At 40.9% G+C, this 20,587-nt stretch overlaps 1 protein-coding gene across 2 annotated transcripts; it reads left to right on the top strand.

Annotated features, from left to right (window-relative positions):
* Positions 1 to 1,286: 1,286 nt before the first annotated feature.
* cip2a (cellular inhibitor of PP2A) lies at positions 1,287 to 20,228 on the top strand. Of its 2 annotated transcripts, none has more exons than XM_080865845.1 (22): positions 1,287 to 1,414; positions 1,606 to 1,738; positions 1,957 to 2,104; positions 6,654 to 6,766; positions 7,329 to 7,423; positions 7,533 to 7,629; positions 7,864 to 7,986; positions 8,393 to 8,538; positions 8,614 to 8,689; positions 12,181 to 12,402; positions 12,544 to 12,706; positions 13,438 to 13,585; positions 15,249 to 15,348; positions 15,472 to 15,590; positions 15,682 to 15,862; positions 17,081 to 17,155; positions 17,381 to 17,491; positions 17,947 to 18,143; positions 18,620 to 18,733; positions 18,825 to 18,907; positions 19,218 to 19,357; positions 19,931 to 20,228. In XM_080865845.1, exons 2-22 carry the CDS (start codon positions 1,637 to 1,639, stop codon positions 20,075 to 20,077), a joined length of 2,700 nt encoding a protein of 899 aa, XP_080721971.1. In that variant the 5' UTR covers positions 1,287 to 1,414; positions 1,606 to 1,636; the 3' UTR covers positions 20,078 to 20,228. The 2 variants fall into 2 exon arrangements, with proteins under 2 accessions (XP_080721971.1, XP_080721972.1); XM_080865846.1 differs by having other exon boundaries at positions 1,314 to 1,414; positions 1,617 to 1,738.
* Positions 20,229 to 20,587: the final 359 nt, after the last annotated feature.

The raw sequence follows: 20,587 nt of genomic DNA, 5'->3' as shown, positions 1-20,587 counted from the left end.
ATGTAATTTTTTAAAGCGGTCTGAGCAGTAGGTAGGGTCTCTGAAGGTCTTTCAGCTTTTCTTTTCTTTTTATTTCAGTGGCTACTTTACCACTTATCTTCAGTCACTCGTACTTTATCGTTTTCAGATTAATGTTTTTTTGTTTGTTTGTTTGTTTATTAAGCCACATTGGTGTATGATGATCAAACTGGAAGACCCAGGAGTATGGTGAAGGGAAACAGGAAGCAAATGATGAGATATGACAAATACTACAAGAACTGGACTGAAACATCAGTGACAGACGGTGTCGTGGAGTGCTGAATCCAGATTTAGGAGGAGGAGGATTCAGGAGGAGAGAGTTACAATAATTAATTTCCACAGCTTTCTGTAAAACACAGTGGAGGCTCTGTTGTGGTTTGGGGATGCATTTCAGCCAGGGATGTTGATCTTTTCAAAATTAATGGAATTGTGGAAATAGAAAAATACAGACTGGTTTTGAGGCATTTTCAGCACAATGATGAACCCATACACACTGCAGCCAATGCAGTTAAAGCATTCCTGGATAGAAAACACATTGGAGCACTATCAGTCGTGGATTGGCCTCTCCAGACCCTGATCCTACTGAAGACTACTGAAAGAAATGATGAGAATGGTTGCCTAAGAAAGTGCAGACCACGTTGAAGAAAACAGGTGGTTATATAAAAAACTGATGTATACTCTTGTTGCTATTCTAACAAGGGTATACATCAGGACAGGAAAATATGCTGTATTTTCTTGTATGACGATTCAATAAATTGATGACCCCCCCCCCCCCCCCCCCCCCCCCCCCCCCACACACACACACACACACACACACACTGTTTTGGTTTCTATTTTTTGGTGAAAAGTATACTGTGGAAGAAACAGTTTGCTGTTATTTCTTTTAGAGTAAACCTTACAGGGGTTTGTGTGTAAAAATCAATTACATTTGTTGATAAGTAATTCAATAAAATAAAATTTTCTGAAAGTCATGTTTCAATGTAAATTTATTACATTTAAATAAATGTAATAATTTAATTTAATTTAATTCACTTTTCACTGTTGAACTACTACGGGTAATTGTTGCTCCGCCCCCTCTTGTTACGTGTATTCTCACATGGTCTCGTCCCTGTAATAAGGGTGTGCATTTTCAACAGCTTAATCTATTTTAAGCCATTACCATTAAATTCCTAAGCATTGTTTCAATCTGGCTCTTAAAACCCTTGTTCATTTTTAAAAATTGTGTAAATATGGCACCAAATAATCAATTATAATGTCGTTAATATTGATTTCATTTATTGTCTCCCCCTTTCTCGTACATGGTACGATCCCTTCCCGTTCGAAGTTGAAGCGGGAGGAAGCTGTCGATGTGTTGCCGGTTGTTGATGTTTCTCTGAAAAAAGAAAAGGCACCGCAGGTATATTATTTATCGAATTGACATTTATCATATTTATCGTAATTTAATCTTATGTTTTGAATAAACGAGTCACAGTTTCAGGCTTTTATGATTAGTTTATTTTCTGTTGTCATTACAATGAAAGATAAGCTGGCTAGCTAGTGTTAACACGGACATTGGTTGTTTCTCTCTTGTCTCTCTCTTTGACAAAGTCTCCTTACAGTGCAGTTTTTGTTGTACAAGATGGACGTGACGACCTGTCTGAAGTCTCTGCTGCTGGCTATACAGCAGTACAGAGACAGCAGGACAGCGCAGCACGCAGCGCAGCTACAAAAACAGGTGGAGGTGAGCTAACTGTTCAGTTTATACATCCGTCAAACTGGAGAATAACACCTGAGTGGCTTTATGAGGCACCACGTGAGGCAAGCAGTGGTTTGGGAGTAGAATATACAAAGTAGGGGTTTGCTGTGCAATAATTTGGCCTGTGATTACAACTCAAAATGCTGTTGGGGATATGTGTATCGTATCCCTGTGTAGTTTACGTACATGCCGTGTGTTTGCAGAAGCTCTCGGGCCTAAAGTGCGAGCAGCTGCTGTCCTCAGCTCAGGTTCTGCCCAGCGAGTGTGTGAGTGGGCTGGTAGAGCTGGCTGGAAACCCAAGCACCAGCCCCACCCTGACGAGCTCCATCATCTCCCTGCTGTCACAGCTAGGTACGGAAGACCTCTTCATACTTTATACACACTTCAGCACCAGTAATGGACCATCACCTGAGTGCTCTGGCATTTTGAATTCAAGTTTATTAGTTAACTAAAACTTTGTTTTTTCACAGAAATGTGAAATTCCAGAAAAGTCCCAGATTTGAGTCTTTATGTGATTGCTTCTGTCAACCCAACAAGCATTAGGGGCCTTTGCAATCATGTCATAGGGATGTAGTTTTATCTAAATGGCATAAACTATTGCGTTTATATTGTAAGCAGAGGAGTAGTTGCCAGAGCAAAAGTATTTAAAACATTCACAGACAACTTAATCTGTATCGGTTGTCATTATGAAAGTGTTGTAAAGCCTTCTTTAGGCATCACAAAGCTGCTGGCGGGGTTTACCAAAGAGGCACCGTGTCAGTTTTGTGGCTGAAAGCTGCCGGGCAGATTAATGTGACAGTGGTTTTACAAAACAATCCCATGGGAGCGGAAAATTCTTTAGGTGATCTACTAACGGTGTACTAATTTCTTGCATTCAGTTCATTTCAATAATTATCTGCAAAGAGCATCACAGATTAGTGGCTCAGAAATGAGCACACCCGATGAGGGAGTCTGTTGAAGCCAGGGATGCTATAACAAAAGTAATATAGTGAACACGCAGGTTTTACACATGTCCCTCTCTGAAAACGGTGTGACAAATGAGAGGAGGTTGAAGAACAATCAATATATTTTTCTATAAGGTTGAACTTATCTGATAGAATTCGTTAGGGACTGTTATAAGGTCCTGAGGTCTGAGACTTGGGTGGAGCGGAGGATTTATCTTGAAGACAGCTGTATTACCACAAACTGTCCCACCGTATACATCTGTGTGTAACAGCTGATCTGTACAATGTGCAGAAGAACACAAAGTAATTGCCATCGCCTCTGTCAGTGCGCCCAGGGCGGCTGTGGCTACAATGTAGCTTGCCATGACCAGTGTGTGAATGTGTGTGTGAATGGGTGGATGACTGAATGTGTAAAGCGCTTTGGGGTAGAGCAGGGCGATATGACCAAAATTATCACGATGTACATTTGAAAATTTGCGATAACGATATAACTGACGATATAATTGACACTAGACAAAATGCTTTACAACTCCTCAACTTTATTAGTGGGGGAAAAAACCAAACCATCAATGTATTTGCACTTAAACAAGCAGCTGTTTTTTATGTGCATTAAAGTTATATAAAAATGTAACAGTGCAAATGCAAATTCTTTGCTGACAGTTTAGCCAAAAGGCGTTTCCAGTGGAAACTGGCCGACATATCCTCAGCATAACCATGTAGAATATCCACAAAACTTAAAAAGAGGTTAAACACACACAATACCGTAACACTATGTTGAAGCACAGTACATATCACTCCGCGAGGCTCCTGCCCACGATAGCCGTGATGCTCCGACAATCCATCAAGCGGTGCGGCTTCGTAGCTTAGCAAAGTTGTACTAAAACATGTGACAGATTTTTGAGCGCCGTGCACATAAACTCGTTTCGAGGTCAGTAAACACAACCAGAGTTCATACATAAGGCACACGGGATTATAAGGGGCTCTGTCAACTTTCAGAAAAATCAAAGGATTGATTTTAAGTGTGCTGTATTTTCCAAACAACACGGTAATAACGGCGGCCCGCTAGCATGCTCTACCACAAATAGTGCTTTGTTGTGTATCTGACGGACGAAAGCTAAACCAGTTCCACACCACTGAAGTTGCAGAATTTTTACAAACCAGTTCTGGTTCATCTGTTTCATTCAACGATCCACTTTCGCTCTTCTCATTCTGCGTAGCCACCATGTGCGTATGTAAACAAAGGCACTGCGCACGCGCGTTTTACCCATATTCTATCGCCATATTTCATTTTCTTATCATTGCCCAACATTACACCGGTATCACCGTGAACGGTATGATAGGGCCCAGCCCTACTTTGGGGTCCTTAGGGACTAGTAAAGCGCTATACAAATACAGGGCATTTGCCATCAGATCTCAACTTCTCTGAAGACATATGGCATGTGTGTGTGCATTTTTTTTTTTTTACCTTGAAATACCAATCATTACATGACATAAAGAAAAAAGATCAGTGTGTCGATTTATGCATGTGACACAGTAATGTGTAACTTCAGCACAGGGACGGGTTAGGATCAGAGTGTAAATAACATCTTGTGTTCTTTGCACATCGACACTGTCAAAGATTCCTATGTGGTTGAATAGTTTGGAATAAAACAGCTCTACTCTGGATGAGTCCTACCTCCACCTGAGTCGTCAGATATATGTGTAACTCTTGAGGTTAATGCTAGAATAGAGGGACAATTCAAAATTCACCAGATAATGAGGCAGAGGGATGGCATCGCAGTCAGAGGGGTGACCTATCATACAGGGAAGAATAAAAAAAGAGAGGAGAAAATGTAAGCACCATGTAGGAACTAATGAAGATGGGCACACAGATGACTTTGTTCTTTAATTCAGTCTGAAGTTTTATTACTTTTCCTGTGTTATAGCCGAGCAATTTAAATTTACCGCTGTGGTGAAATAACCTTAAAAACAAGTCAAATGTGCACACCTGTGACCGATATGCTCTTCTGCATAAAAAACTGCACTTCACATGCGATTACAATGCCTCCCTGAGCTGTTGACAAGAACCTTTCATAGTATAACTGGTCCAAACACTAAGTCTGTGAAGGTTCTCAGTCATCCAGGTCATCGTAGTCTAAGGAGCTTGGAAATAAAAGCGTTCTTTAAGTTGCTTGAAGACGTTTCACCTCTCATCCAAGAAGCTTCTTCAGTTCTAGGGTCAAATGGTGGAGAATCCCAGATTTAAGCACTGTGGGAGTAACCCCCCCCGAGAGGGACAAAATGACCCCCTAATGATGCTTTACCTAATCACATGAGCCAAGGTGTGAAAACAGATGTAGGTCACAATCAGCCAAGGTTTTGGGTGAGCTCATTGTGAAACCTGGTCCCACCCTATCATGTGGTTTCCTGAGGTCAGATGGCAAAGGGTGTGAGTGGGCATTAAGGCGTCTGGGAAGGGATCTCAAGCTTCTCAGATGAGAGGTGAAACGTCTTCAAGCAACTTAAAGAAGTCCAGACGCTTTTCTTTCCAAGCTCCTTAGTCCAAACACTAAAACTGAAAACTAAACTCAAACGAGCAAATCTGGAACTGAAATTAAACTGAGTGGAAATCAAATTCAAAGAGAACTAATGTGGAAGAAGTCATGAGAAAATCTAAAGCATCAGTAACTTTGTTTACAGCTGTGTGGACATCATACAAAGTGAGTTTTTCACTGCCACAAAGACTGTTACAGGTTCGAGCTCACACATCAAATCTCCGGCTTTATATAAAATATTGTCGTTCCGCGCTTTCAAAGTATTTCTGCGATGCAGTGTTATTTTATGGAGCCGAACAATACTTGACAATTGTTGATTATACAGGCATAATATATAGAAATACATGGTGCCACTGGCTTGAAAATGTGTGTGTGTGTGTGTGTGTTTTTGTTTTGTTTTTTCAAAATTAAAACAAGTCTTAACTTTGATTTCAGGATTTCAGAAATCTACAGTAATTTTTTCCAATTCAAAACCAAAACTTTCATTCATTGCCCTTTACTACAGTGTTCTTACTACCTCACATGTTTAACTCATGTCCATACTGCAGGCAGAGGGGAGGGGAGTCAGACCTAGTGCTGTAAGACCGGACATTAGAACAGGAATGTTTTGAGAAGCCTGAGCATGGACAATGTGTAATCTGGGGCTTTGAAGTTTAAGTATTATGATTCCTAGAAGGGAAATAAGAACCTTGTCAGGTAATCAGTAATCTAGGATCCAGATGTTCTCATCCCTGGTTTTATCCAGTTCAGTCAGTTCAGACAGATTCTTCGATATAAGGGAGTCCAAATTAAGAAATGGTCTGTGGTAAGGGGGAAAGAATAAATCCCTCTGAAAAGTGAGACCTCTCTTAAAGATAGTTCAACAAGTCTCCCTTAATCTGCTAAGACCATAGAAGGATGGTTCACAGCCTGGTGTTCTACGTGTAGCTTATACATATATATATATATACTCCTGCACAGGCTTCTCAGACCCTGGTATGTCCTCTGAGGTTTCACCGTCTTTTCTCAATGTCAGGCCCTCTTTCAGCTCATCTCCTTACAGCACTAAGTATGGCTGCCCTCCTACGGTTCTGAGTAAAATCATGTCTGCCTCAAATATATGTGCAGTATGTGGATTTCCACTGTTTTTACAAAATTCCGATAATAACAGCAAACTATTTGTTTGTGTGCCGAACTTTTCACAGTGTGCTGGAAGCTAACCTTTGAATGCATAAATAATCAGAGGCCAGTTGGTCAGTTAGGTTTATTATTGTCTCCCAAAGAATCCTATCGTATTGGGTCAGGAAACTGCTGCATCAGTAAGCAGAGAATAGTAAACAGAATGTATAGTGTAGTAAGAATAATAATAAAAAAAGGATGTTTATGATTTCTGAGACAGAAAATCTAAATGCTAACGACTTCATAAACACTCATTCCTCACAGCCTGCGACGATCAGAGCCGGGAGATTTTGCACAGCAGCTACAACCTCACCAGCACCCTGGCTGCTGTCATACACTGTCACAGCAACACACCTGGGGAGGCTCTGGTGCTGCAGGTAAGCCCATCAATACAGTCGGTGTGCTGCTAGCTGGGGGTGAGACTCAAGCAATTACAGGAAACGTCGTAGCTGTTTTCACACAAACTGAAGCCCTGAAGTCTTCTAAACATTACCGTCAGCTTGTGCGAGCACAAATGTCTCTGCCAGTTCACAGTGACAGAAAGAAAGACAGAAAGAAAGTGCCGTGGTGCTTCTGCTCTTGGTGTCCTTGACATTTATACAAGTTAAAGCATATTTCATGAGCAAAATGTAAAATTGAGAATTGTGTTTTACAAGAAACTCTTTACCCCTTGAAGGCATACAAGGACTAAGCGCTGAAGCCCTTTCCTGTACTGAGCAGAACAAACTGTGTGTGCACCAGGAGCTCGTGAGGGTAGTTTCTGCCTGTGCAGACAAACCCAAAACTATTCCAATAGTGGTCAAACCAAATCTTTATTAATATAGATGTAGTAATTACCTGAAGCAGATTTATGACTGTACTATCTACTCGACAGACTTTTACCTTTTAGCTTTGAGTCTTTCTCTAAAACTGTCTGTGTCGTGTTGCTCTGTATTTCAGTGCCTCCAGGTTCTGCAGAAGCTGACCTACAACACTCGCATCTTCCAGTCCGCCAGCTGCATCCACGAGCTCATCACTTTTCTCATGACCAACATGTGAGAAACACATCTCATCTCTGCCTTTATGTTATACTGAAATACTGCTCTTTATGTTTTGATTCATTATGTTTCAATTAACGAGATTACCGACGGTCTTTCATCACAGCCAATCTCAAAATGAAGAGGTTGTCATGTCATGTCTCGGCCTCTTGGCCAATCTCTGTCGCGACAACATCTCCGTGCAGATCTACATCAAGTCTCTGGTGAGTTTCTGCTGATTCACATACAAGAGGAAGAGTTCTAAGAATTGGAGGCCCGAGAAATTCATGAGCTGTAAACCGCAATCATCAAAATTAAACCAAAAAAGGCCTTTAAATATTTCACAATACAATAATAGGATACTCTAATGTTTTTGAGATGCACTATTCAGTTTTTTGGGCCACATGCATTTATTGTTGGTGACCAGTAGGAGTGAAACTGGTTATGTTGTTTTGTAGGACAACGTGAAGCAGTTTTATCGCACACTGATCAACTTTCTGGCGCACAACAGCCTGACTGTGGTGGTCTTCACGTTGTCTATACTGGCCAGCCTCAGCCTGAATGAGAAGGTTGGAGAGAAGGTAGGTGAACTCTGCTGGGATCTGCGCTTAACAAAGTGTCTAAAGACGAAACAAAGAAATCTTTCTGTAAATGTTCACAGACTGGACTGAAAAAGAGTGAAAAAGCAGCTAACGTCCAAAAATCAGAAAACTTTGAAAGAACTCCAAAAAAACCTGGAGAACTTTTGCTCAAAAAACACTTTTTATAAAAAATTACAAGACAATCTGACAAAATGTCATCAAATGAGACTCAAGACTTCTGCAGGTCTCTGCCATGACTCGATTTTTTTTTCTTAACAGCAGAAACAATTGTTCCTTTTTTACTTTGTTCCTATTTTCTCTTCTCGTTTTTATCTGTTGAACAGTAAACAACATTCATGCTGATTCACATAATATCCTGTCTCTAATCTCTGGGATTTCCTCGTAGCTCTTTGATGCAAAGAACATCCATCAAACGTTCCAGCTTGTGTTCAACATCATCGTGAACGGTGATGGTACTCTGACGAGAAAATACTCAGTCGACCTTTTGGTTGATTTGTTAAAGAACCCCAAAATAGCTGATTACCTAACAAGGTATGCAGATAATTCACAGCTCTTTTCCTGAACAGCTGCTTTAAAACTCCGCTGAAAGCCTTTGTCCATTTCCAGGTATCCCCACTTCTCGGCATGTGTGTCTCAAGTGTTAGGACTGCTGCATTCGAAAGACCCGGACCCTGCAGCCAAGGTGAGAGACGACAAATATGATAACCCACACCAGCTGTGCTTAACTCTGTAAGTTCCCAGTATTTCCTGAAACCATCACGTGTGACACAGTTTGCATCAGACGTGATGCCGCTGACGTCAACACTGACCTTCTTGTGGCAACAAAGTGGGTCGCTCTTAGACAGTAAATTCCAGTGCGGTCCGTGATGAGGTGCAAACTGTGCAACAAGCCCAGCCATGTGACTTCCTCGCTACTAAATATTCCACAGTCAGCTGTTAGTGGTATTATCACAAAGTGGAAGCGATTGGGAGTGACAGCAACTCAGCCACAAAGTGGTAGGCCATGTAAAATCACAGGGCGGGGTCAGCGTATGCTGAGGAGCAGTGCACAGAGATCACTACAGACCTCCAAATTTCACCTGGTCTTCAGATTAGCTCAGAGGCAGCGCATAGAGAGCCTCATGGATTGGGCTTCCATGGCTGAGCAGCTGCGTCCAAGCCTTACATCACCAAGCGCAACGCAAAGCTTAAAATGCAGTGATGTAAAGCACGGCGCCACTGGACTCTAGAGTGGGCAGATGTGTTCTCTGGAGAGACGTTGGTGGAGGGGGGATTATGGTGTGGGGTTGTTTTTCTGGAGTTGTGCTCAGGCTCGTCGTTCCACTGAAAGCAGCTCAAGGATACCAAAACATTTTGGACAATTTCATGGTCACAACTTTGTGGGAACATTTTGGAGATCATCTCTCCGTGTTCCAACATGGCTGTGCACCAGAAACAACACAAGGTCCACAAAGACATAGATGAGTGAGTTTGATGTGCAGGAATTCGACTGGCCTGCACAGAGTCCTGACCTCAACCTGATAGAAGGCCGACCCTATGAATGAAGAATGGGCTGTCACTCAAGTTCATATGCACATGAAGGCAAACAAGCAAGTCCTGCTCAAACAAAAGGTAGCACTCAGTTAAACTTCAGGGATATGAGCATGTCCAGGTAAGAAGCAGAAGCCTGGGTGGATCCGTTTCACCTACTTTGATGCAAATGACAACAAGAGGAGCGCGTTCAGCATGGCTGAGGGATAGAAAGCTGTACTTTAGTCTTAGTTTTGTCTTTATGGCTCTGAGACATCTGTCTGAACATCAGCGAATTATTGTTAACGTCTGCACCATCACGGCGTCTTCAAGCAGCACAAAAGCTTTGCATCAAATCACGGAGCAACTTCAGGATATGCTCACGTCTGTTCAGTGCAGCCACTGAACCACATTCTCCTTTCAAGGCTTACAGACACAAACTCACTCATTTCTGCACTTTAACACATAAAATTAATATATTTAAAAACATATAAAACAATAAAATGAATTTCTGAGGTAAATACAAATGTTTTTTTGTTTTTAGACAAATAATTATTTTAAATATTTCTTACTGCTCGTTAATAAGACAGAAGTATTTCATATCCTGTTACTTAATCGATTGTTATCAATTTGACAACACACACCACACTTGTACGAATCACAGTTTCAAAGTTCTAGACTTGGCTGACATTGAAGACCTTTGAGGTTTGACCAGAAGAACGATCGATCCAGCGAACGCTGAGGGTCACAGAGGGAGAGCTGCTGTTTCAGCACTGCAGAGAGGCTGTAATGTGCTTCAGTGGAGCTGTTTAGTGTTTGGTTTCACAGCTTATTTTGGGACCTGGTGTTGAAATTCTAACATAAATATCTGTGTTAACTCAAAATGAATAACTGAAGTCAAACGGACAGAAATGTCCTTGGTGAGCACAAGAGCTGAAAGGAGTCTCACTCTGGATTACTGAGCGTGCGTACAGATGGTCCAAACGTGTTCCTGTGTGGTTTTGCTGTTGTTGTTTTGTTTTGTTGTGCAGCAGTTAAAGAAAGCTATTCTCACACAGACTCACATGTTTTTTCTTCCTCTTATAACTGGACAGCAGCGTTTCTGATAAACCGGTGTCTCCTATTAACTGATGACAGTGAAACAACGCTTTCAGGAGCTGCTGCCGACAAACCAGGAAATAAATGCAAGGAATATTTAGTCTTTAAAAATGTTAATGTTGCTTTTTTGTAACAGCCTGTTCTCTCATTATTTGTGCGTGCAGGTTTAAGTGGTTACGTTTGAGTTGAACGATTCTGCAGCTGTCAGCGTTTTTATCAACTGCTGCCTTATAAAGAGACTGTGCAATACATTAAATGTCATGATGAGTTCATTTTTAGTTATTCTGGAAGAACAGAAGCAGAAATGACCTCATACTTTCTTAAACTGAAAAACTAAACTGAAATGATAAAAATCTTCTATCAAAAACTGGAACTAAACTGAACTAAAAAGAAACAATAAAACGTCCCAAAACCCGAAAGGATTCAACTTGAATTTCGATTTTAATTGTCAGATCTAGAGGTTTTCTTACATTTGTTCAGGAGTTTAAACAGAAACTGAAATTGATTTTTAAATTTAGGAAACTGTTGATTTTAAAGTCACTCAGTGTGTTTCCTTGAAATGAAAACGTGATGCTGTAAAATATCAAAAACCGCGAGCTTCACGGCATTTTGGTTGCACTTTACCTTTGATGTTTGAATTGAAGAATGAAACGCTGTAAAAACTGTAGTTAATAGTTTTAATATTAACAAGCAATACAATTATGTTGTTTAACTGGTTCATAGCTGGTTTGCAAACCTTTTTTTTGTGATCTCAGCTGAAAAGCTGTTGGACATTTGTTGGTTATTATTTGGTCGATGGGTTTATATCACAAGACCGAACTTGTTCAGTTTTGCTTTCATCTTTCATGTTTTGCTTTCGCTACCTTTTCCATGATGCTCAGGAACTAATAATGCAGGTTTAGGAACTCATCATGGTTTGGGTTAAAATATCAGGAGTGAAACCTGTGACAATGTGTAACGTGACATGTGTCACAAAAGCAACGGCAACAGATTTTTTTTAAATAGATACTTTTTATATACATACTAACATAAATATACAAATGTGCCATAATAATATTATTAATAATGATAATAATGTTGCAAAAATTTTGTTATATATAGATTCGTCTGTTCACAATTTATCAATAAATAAATAGATATTCAAGTTTCAGTGGTACAAAACTGAGAAAAGTATCAGATGTTTGTTGCAGTTTTATTCGATTTTTAGTCAATTCTGTGATTATTATAAGCTTGAAGCTGCTGCTCGTATTACTCACAGGTTATGTTGAAATTTGGGTGTTTTGTTCTCTGAAGTTTATCTAAAGATTGTAAGCAGATGCATGAAGATGCTTCTGCTGTCTACTGTGAATATGATCAGACTGTTCCTACTCTTAATCAGCATCCATTCTAACATATAAGACAGAAAATGGAAAAGCATTATCGGCCCACCTTGAGTTTTACTGCATGATTGCACACTTGCCTTTTTCTGCAGCCTATTTTTGGATAAAGGGGAAGGAAAGCCTTTGTAAGCCATGCTCAGCTGCTACAAACCTTCATCTTGATGTGTGTTACGTGTGTGCTTCGCAGGTGTTGGAGCTTCTCCTTGCCATGTGCAGTGTCTCAGGTCTGCGCTCGCTCCTGTGCGAGGTGGTTTTCAAACCGGCGGGACCTAAACTCAGAGCCGCAGGACGGGACGGTGGACGCAAGGCGCAGTGTGGGCTGGCACTGGTGCAGTGGCTGAGCTCGCCCGTGGAGGGTGGCGAATCTTGCTCTCTGCAGGTCCTGCAGCTATTGAGCGAGCTACTGGAGGTAAGGTAGCCCCACTGGGATACAGGGGAGCGGTCTGACAGTGGCAGAACCTTTTCTTCTGATTACCTGGAAGCTGTAGTCATGATTAAAATAAAATTTGTTAGCTGTCCACCCACTTCTCTTCCTGTCCTCTCCATCCAGGAGACACTGGGAGCAGAGAGTATGCCTGATTCTACACTGAGCTTTGTGGAAATGTTGCTTCCGACACTGTTAGGGCTGCTGAAGGGCCTCAATCTCTCACAGGGAGATGCTCACCTGAGAAAACACTGTCTCCGCATCAGCTACGTCACCAGCCTGCTGCTAAATATCCTTCTCGTGACCCTGCCGCCCTGCAGTCTGTCTGTATCTGCACATTAGGGGTGGGGGAAAAAATCGATACTGTGTAGTATCGTGATATTTTGTTTGCTAATAATGTATCGATACAGGGACAGCAGAAATCGATATTTTGTTACAAAAAAAGTTTTCGTGGACTGGAACTCTGACTTCAGAGCATGTTGATCCTTTTTCTGAGCAAGAATCCTGACATTCCTTCACTGTCCAAATGTGTTTAACTTTTTTTATTGCAGCAATAAACATGACAGTTTGCTTATTTTAATTTAAGCCATGTTTTATTTTAATTAAGTTTAAAACTTTATTTAATGTAAAATTATATTTTGTTTTAATTTACTTTCTAATTCTTCAGTTGCTGAATGGGCTGCATAGTTTTCATAAATTGCATAGTTCAGAATAGCTATAATTGTACCAGATTGTTGCATTCAGTTAAGTTGGACTAGACTGTAATACAAACCGTTCAGTTTGTCAACAATAAAACTGAAATGAGAGAAAGACTGAGTGCGAGACTTTGATATTAGATAAAATGAATATTGATAAAGTTTACCTTTATGTACAGAATCTGAATATCGCAAAATATTTTAAAAAATTGCAATAATATCGTATCGTGCGTTAAATATTGTGATAATATCGTATCGTGGGTTGTATGGTGATTCCCACCTCTACTGCACATGTCTGATTCCTTCGAAGCCTTAACTCTCCCACTCCTGTGCACAGAGGATGCCACCAGATCCTTGGTGTCCTGTCAGATAAGCGCTCAGCTGTGCCTCTCACAGGTTGAAGCTCTTCTCTCATGTTGTCATAGCAGCAATCCACTCAGCTGTCTGCTTCCCAGCTCTGACGATGATCTCAGGTGAGTGAAAGCTCTGACGATGTTTTGCTCAGATTTTTCTGGGTTCAAGTGATTTTTAGAGATGCTAGAAAAGCAGTGGGATTTCCAGACCGTGCATTATTAATGCAAAATACAGCTGCACTGCTTTATGTGATCAGTACTTTGTACTCACATTGTCTCTAAAAATCTTTAACTCTTTACCCCTTGAAAGTCTACCATGAGTAATACTTGAAGCTCTTTTCTGAACTGAGTGGTTTCTGCCATTTTTCAGGTGTTTGCATCAGAAGTTAGTGAGGGTGGTCTCTGCCCATGCAGCTACCCGAAAATGATTCTTAGTGTTGTCAAACTGCATCTTTTTGATATTTACTGACGTGTCAAACCTCATCAGTAAAGGTGCAGTGGAGATAATCAAATGTAATTATGGAGGGAAACGATTTCAGAAAATCCCCTAAAACAGCCGTGCTGAGCCAAGTCAGCCATGCTCCATTTATTGGTCACTGTTGGTGGTTGTTATGAAACTTCACCCACTGGCTCTGATATGTAGAGAAAAACACCAACCAACCATCAACACAGCCCACGAGCTGAACCAAAGATGTCAGCAGCCCAGGTGAATCCTCTGCTGGGATAAGCTGGCTAATGCTAACATGATGCCCAACAAGCTTTGGGAGAACGTCTGTTTGTTGTTGTTGTTTCTTTAAGAGGCCATTCTCAATTACACAAAGAGCCACAAGCAAGAGTAAACATGAGCGACACAGCGCTGATCTACATAACAGATAAGGAAAGCAATCCACCAAATGCTGTATCAACGTTTATTTTTATTTTTAAAGAGCTGTGCAGACTTGCTACAGTCATTCACTTCACTTCTACAGAGGCATCCGCTAAGCAATCCACTATGTAATTAACTAAAACTAGACTAAAAACTGAAACTACATATGAAAAAACATTTGAGTTCATTCAAGTAAAAATATAACAAACAAGACTTTTGAGAAAAGTTTAAGCTATTCTAGGAACTCGAAAAACAAATGAAAATATAAAAACAGGAAATATCCTCAGTGTTACTGCTTGTTAATCTGGTACAGTTTGGTATCATAACTTAGCTGATGAGGCTTTGGTGGGCGTGTTTATTGAGTCATTGGCTGTGTACAGACCCAAGACTGTCCTTCATACAATAACATATTAAACTTAACGCTGAAACTAATGTAATGAGGCCCTTTTAAAAGGACACCACACTTGCAGACCTCTGCAGCTGGCGTGCAGACTGCACAGACGACGTTCAGAGAGCTGCAGTCTGTGCATCAAAAGAACAACTGACACGGGCCACTTTACACCACCAGTATAGATGTGTCTGTGACTTAACAGACACATGTGAAATGGATCACTCTATACTTAGTATTGTTACTATTGATAACAGGATTTAAGCGAAGGCGTTTGCCCACTTACATACTTAGAAAGGCCTTAAAATGCTTCCTTCCCACAGAGCTGCAAATAACATTCAGGCACAAATGTAAGTTTGAAAAGTCAGCTGCCACCCTGATCCTGAAACAGCTTAAATCAGCTTTTCATGATGAATTAAAGAACTCATAGACATAATGTTATGTTATTATGTTGAGTTAATTTAGCTGATGAAAGTTTTCTAACTACTTTTGAGGTATTTTAAGATATTAAAGTGTGTGTGTGGTTTCAGTCAGGTGTGTGCAGAAGCTCTGCTGAAGACCCTGGAGTTGATGAGCAAACTGAGACAGCATGTGAAGGACATGGAGACCAGCTTCTACAGGATGCTGCAGGTATTACATACAGGCTGACGTTATTTACCTTCCGTACATTCTCACTGACTGCATGTTTTTAGTGCACGCAGGGTTTTGTGTTCAGTTGAAACGAGTTGTTATTCTCTCTGTTTTATCCCTCAGGACCAGAGGATTGTGACGCCGCTCTCTCTGGCCCTCACGTCCCACCACAGAGACAGTGTGCAGACCGGGCTCTCTCTGCTGTTTGAAGCCACTCCCCTCCCAGACTTCCCCTCGTTCGTGTGAGTCTCATGATCCAAACTACACATTTTTATCCAGAAATATTTAATAGTTCTGTGAATCGTGGACAACATTTCTTTGTTTTTTCTCAAGTCTGGGAGAAAGCATCGCCGCCAACAACGCTTATCGCCAGCGAGAGGCCGAGCTGTCTGTGAAGCGCGTGGCAGTGCAGGAAGTCCCGCCTCTCAGGACAAACACCAGCACGCTGGACTCTTCCAGTGTCCACAGCAAAAGTGTCCACAGTCTGGTGGAGAAGATTCAGACTGGGCTGGAGGTAGAGTGTGCAAGAGTGTTTCTCTGTGACTGTTGAAACGTGAACATTTCCATGGGGGAGGCAAACAGCTGTGATCAGAACATAAGACCAAGATGAAGCATTTTCTTCTTTCATTCAAACAGATTTGATCTTCAGGTGATTTGCTTCTACGGGTTAATTTTTATTAAAGCTGTTAAAGTTTTAAGACCAAAAAAGGTGAAAAAGTTTTACAATAAACGCCTTCAGATCGACTCCTGGAAACTGGGATGGTTGGGTTGGTTAGTCTCTTTCTTTGTTTGTTGTTGTTGTCATCAGATGAAGCATGCTTTACAGACTACACATGTACAAACTAGATTACAGATGCTAGTCAAGGATCGTGGCCTCTCGGTGGCTCACAGCGTGAAGTCCTGCGTTCATTAGTCATACATGATGAGGATCAGTCAGATCAACACAACCAAAAGGGGGAAGACGCCATCTTTTGGTGCACTTTAACAAATGCAAATTAAATTTCATCCTCAAATTAACTATTAAATAATGTAATGTAAATTATCCAAGAACACCACCAGGGTAGCAGTGACCTGTTTAGGCTTTTATTTTATTTATTTTCATTTTAATATTCACATTTTACCGGAAACCATAAGTTGTTTAAATGTCCAAAATTAAAATCAATTGATACAATAAAAATAATTTAAATAAAATCACCTTTTGAGCGTACTGCAGATTATGGGTTCTCTAAAATGTCGTGGTGCCCAACCACATGCGTGTCCTGCATCCATGTTTAACTTTTACTTTGAAATATTTTAGGACCAAAATGTTTTTTGCTTGATTTTTGTAGGTCAAAACAATAAAACGTTGTTTGGACTGCTGCTAACAAAGGAAACGTCTTAAATTACAGAAACAAACGTGATTTATCAAACTTTATAATGTAGCTACAGGCTGTGCACACACAGTGCAGTTTTATTAGATAATGCACAGAAGTAAAAACACTAAAATATTAGATTCTGATATTATTTTCCACTTTTCTTTGTTCCCTGGATAATTTAAAGTCGTCGGGGCCTCAAACTGTTTCACAAATAAATATTTTATTATTTAAAGTGTTTAAAGGTCGTAAAGTTTGGGAACATTTGGTGTAACCCCTGGAAACGGTGTCGGCAACATTTCCAGACAAACAAAACTGTGTCATAAATGTTTTCAATCTTCCCGTCGACGTTTCCACTGAAGTCTGTCTGATGCTTGCAGCTGCAGGAGCAGGTCAAAGACTCGCACGTGTCCGAGATCATCGACGTGTATGAACAGAAGCTGGGCGCGTACGCGGTGAGTACATCAGGCCTAAGCAATGAACACTGCTGTAATGTTGCAGACGAGTAACCACGCAGTTTAAAAATCTGTCATATGTTTGCAGTTTGTTTTTAACAGTCTGATTTTTACTTCTTGAGAGTTATTTGTTGATGTAACACTGAAGCCTCTGCAGGAGCATTCAGACTTTATCTGGATTTTAGCATTTCTGTATCTGATGAAGGTTTCTGTGTGTCTCCTCAGTCTAAGGAGAGCCGTCTGCAGGACTTGTTGGAGGCGAAGGCTCTGGCTCTTTCTCAGGCCGACCGTCTCCTCGCTCAGTATCGCTTTCAGAGAGCTCAGGCTGAGGCTGAGGTAACATGTTTTTATTCTTTCCTTTAGATTTTGATAATACACTGTTTGCAGTGCCAGCTTCTTAAATGTGAGGATCATGTGCTTTATCTTTTTTGTGATGTTAAAACATTTAAAAAAAAACAAAACATCATAACGAGCTATTTAAACTTTGTTTTTCCTGTTTTTTCTCACATTTTGTGCTAGAAGATTAATAGTGAATAAATACGTGTAATTACGATGTTTAATGCAGTCCCAGGTTGTAGTTTGCAGATGCACTGCGTCACGCTGTCCGTGCCAAATGCTTTTCTGATGTTAAATGTGAAGCAGTGTCAGTGTGAGCACCTCCTAAAATCATTAAATTAAATCAAGCCATGGGAAAGTTCATCTTTGCTTAGAAGTTCAATCACTGATCCTCGCTGTTTTTAGTAAAATCCACTTTTCCTGTATGTTAATTTTGCCCCGTGTTCTGCCCGCAGGCTCGTAAGCTGGGCGGTCTGCTGAAGGACGCCGAGCGGCGGCGCGAGGAGCTGAAGGTGGAGCTGAGCGGCCAGGTGCTGGAGGTGGAGCGCTCCAGAGCTGACATGGAGGAGCTGCTGCAGCACAACTCCAGGCTACAGCGGGACTCTGAGGAGCACCAGGCCCTGAAAGGAGCCTACAACACCCTGCTCAACAGGTCAGAGGCACTTTGGTGAAACCATGGTGGGATTTATTTATTTGTTTGTTTATTTGAGCTCTTTTTTTTTTTTTTAATAACAGCTGTAGTTAAACAGTGAAGGTTTTTCTCCTCACACTTCGCTCTCTGAGCCAACACAGTTCAATCTGCACTATTTCCTTTTAACGCCAGTAAGAAGAGGAAAAACACTTTTTTTGTGTTTTGATGAAGTTACAGACGCTGGGGTCAAACGTGTTTTGACTTCTTAACCACCAAAGTCTCTTTTTTCTGTTTTTTTTTTTGTTCTCACTTTTAAAGTCCACAGTCCTGATCTGTGATCACTGCTGCAGATTTAACCAGTACTGTCCTGCTTTGTTTCCGCCTGAGAGAAATGATCTTATAACACGTGTATAACAAGACTTTATTTCAGGCTGTGGAAATGAAACTTTGGGCTGGTTTATTGGGACGTGCAGATGTGTGACAGTTCTGCTCTGCAGGTTCAATGAGACGGAGCGGCTGCTGAAGGAGGTGCAGGCGGCTCACGTTTCTCTCACCAAACAGACGGACACCCTGAAGAAGAACCACGAAGCCCTCCAGCTGCAGCAAAACAAGTGTGCCACACACACACACACACACACACGTGCGACACTTGTTTCCTTTGACCTGAAGACGAGGTTTCTGACGCTCGTTGCTCTTTGTTAGGACGGCGTCATTGTTGCAGGAGAGAGAAGAGGAGATCAGATCGCTTAATTCAGATCTACAGAAGAAAAACGGTGAAATCTCAGGTTGGTTTTCAGTTAATTTCACCGTAACAGACAAATGTGTGTATCCTAAATATGGGAAAGGACCTTTCCCCCCTGAAATCTGATCCCAAGACTCTTCATTCATCAGAGATGTGAGAAAATCTGTGTAACTTTTATTTGTTTATTAGAGGAACGTTTTTATTGTCGCCTGCAAATGTTTGTCTAAAACCGCCTCTGACTGATAAAGTCAAGATTATAAGACATGTTTTTATCAGCGCTGAGATTAAAGACAACCTAAAGGATTTGTAACCTATCCATGAGCCTCAGGAGCACTTTGCTTTGTTCCTGTCAGGTCTGCGTGCTGAACTCCGGGCTGAGGAGGAGAAGGTGAAGGAAAAGGAGCAGGAGAGGAGAGACCTGGAGGAGACGGTGGATGTTTTAAGGAAAGAACTCAACAAAACAGAGCAGGCCCGGAAGGACGCCAGCATCAAGGTAACAACAGGAGTGCCGATCAAACGCGACACGTTTGCTCCAAGCTACACCTGCAGCTTCTATACCTTTGTTTCCTTAACATGTAAAGTATTTTGTTGGGCTTCTTTTTCTTTTATTTGATGCCTTAATTTTAGCTCATGCATGCACCTGTGATTTGATGGACAATTGACAGAAAAGTCGTTCTCTGTTCTCACGTGTGTGAAGAGATGCTGATAAGAAACAAACGATGCTTGAAAAATGAACAAAGAAAGAAACTAAAATCCTCCAAAAAGGGAAAACAAAATGTCCAAATTCACATAAAGTGAAACGCCTTTTTGACAACTTAATAAACGTAATAAAATAAAATAAAACAGCCTTTTAGATTCAGATCTTTAAAAAAAAATAATCCCAAAATTGAAGAGCTTGTAACCATCGAGGCGTGAGACGGAGTCAAAAACAGATTCCTGCAGCCTGTCCCAAAGCTTCTGTCCACAGACGAATCCAAGCTTGTCACAGTTTAAGTCGATGATCAGGCAGCAGACAGGAGATAAACCCAGGCTGGTTTCTTGATGTAGAACATTTTCTGTTTTCCAGGCGTCGTCTCTGGAGCTGCAGAAGAGTCAGCTGGAGACGAAGCTGAAGCAGAAGGAGGACGAGTTGAACAAACACTCTGCGATGATCGCCATGATCCACAGCCTCAGCAGCGGCAAGATGAAGAGCGACGTCAACCTGTCGCTCTGAGCAGCGACCGAGCTGCACCGGAGAAAATCTGATTTGAAAAACATCCCCATCAACTTTCAAGACTATAAGCTTGAGCTTTAAACCTTCAGGAAACTTTTTATAGAAAACACTTAATGAACTGTATTAAACACAACTTATATTTTAAAATATGTCAGTTTTTCTGTGTCTGTGTTTTTATTTGGTAAATAAATGATAGATATGTGTGTACATCCTAGATCGTTTTTGTAAATTCCTCTTTTAAAAAATATTTAAAAACGTAACTAAAATAAACTGTAGCCTCGGCCTGCTTTTTGAAATAAATTTTTAATTATCATTTACATATTTATAGAGCTGACGGATGTTTTCAGGCAGATGTTTCTGATTTGTTCAGTATTTTTTCATAATTCTTGTGAACAGAATATTATCTGGCTTCCCAACAGATCAAATAGCGAGATGGTCCAGTCGTCTGATAGGTGAGCCGCAGTCTTTAGGGATGCAACGATACCAGTTTTTTCAAACCGATACGATACC

This window comes from Rhamphochromis sp. 'chilingali' (assembly GCF_963969265.1).
Source record: "Rhamphochromis sp. 'chilingali' genome assembly, chromosome: 18".
Lineage (NCBI taxonomy): Eukaryota > Metazoa > Chordata > Actinopteri > Cichliformes > Cichlidae > Rhamphochromis > Rhamphochromis sp. 'chilingali'.
This window is presented reverse-complemented; position numbering and strand designations above follow the sequence as displayed.

What these genes read in the sequence shown, in the direction of transcription:
- cip2a (XM_080865845.1), top strand. Translation starts at nt 1,637, where the DNA reads ATGGACGTGACGACCTGTCTGAAGTCTCTGCTGCTGGCTATACAGCAG. An exon ending in AGATCTACATCAAGTCTCTG is followed by an intron (nt 7,630 to 7,863) that starts GTGAGTTTCTGC and finishes GTTGTTTTGTAG; the next exon opens with GACAACGTGAAGCAGTTTTA. An exon ending in CCAGACTTCCCCTCGTTCGT is followed by an intron (nt 15,591 to 15,681) that starts GTGAGTCTCATG and finishes TTTTTTCTCAAG; the next exon opens with TCTGGGAGAAAGCATCGCCG.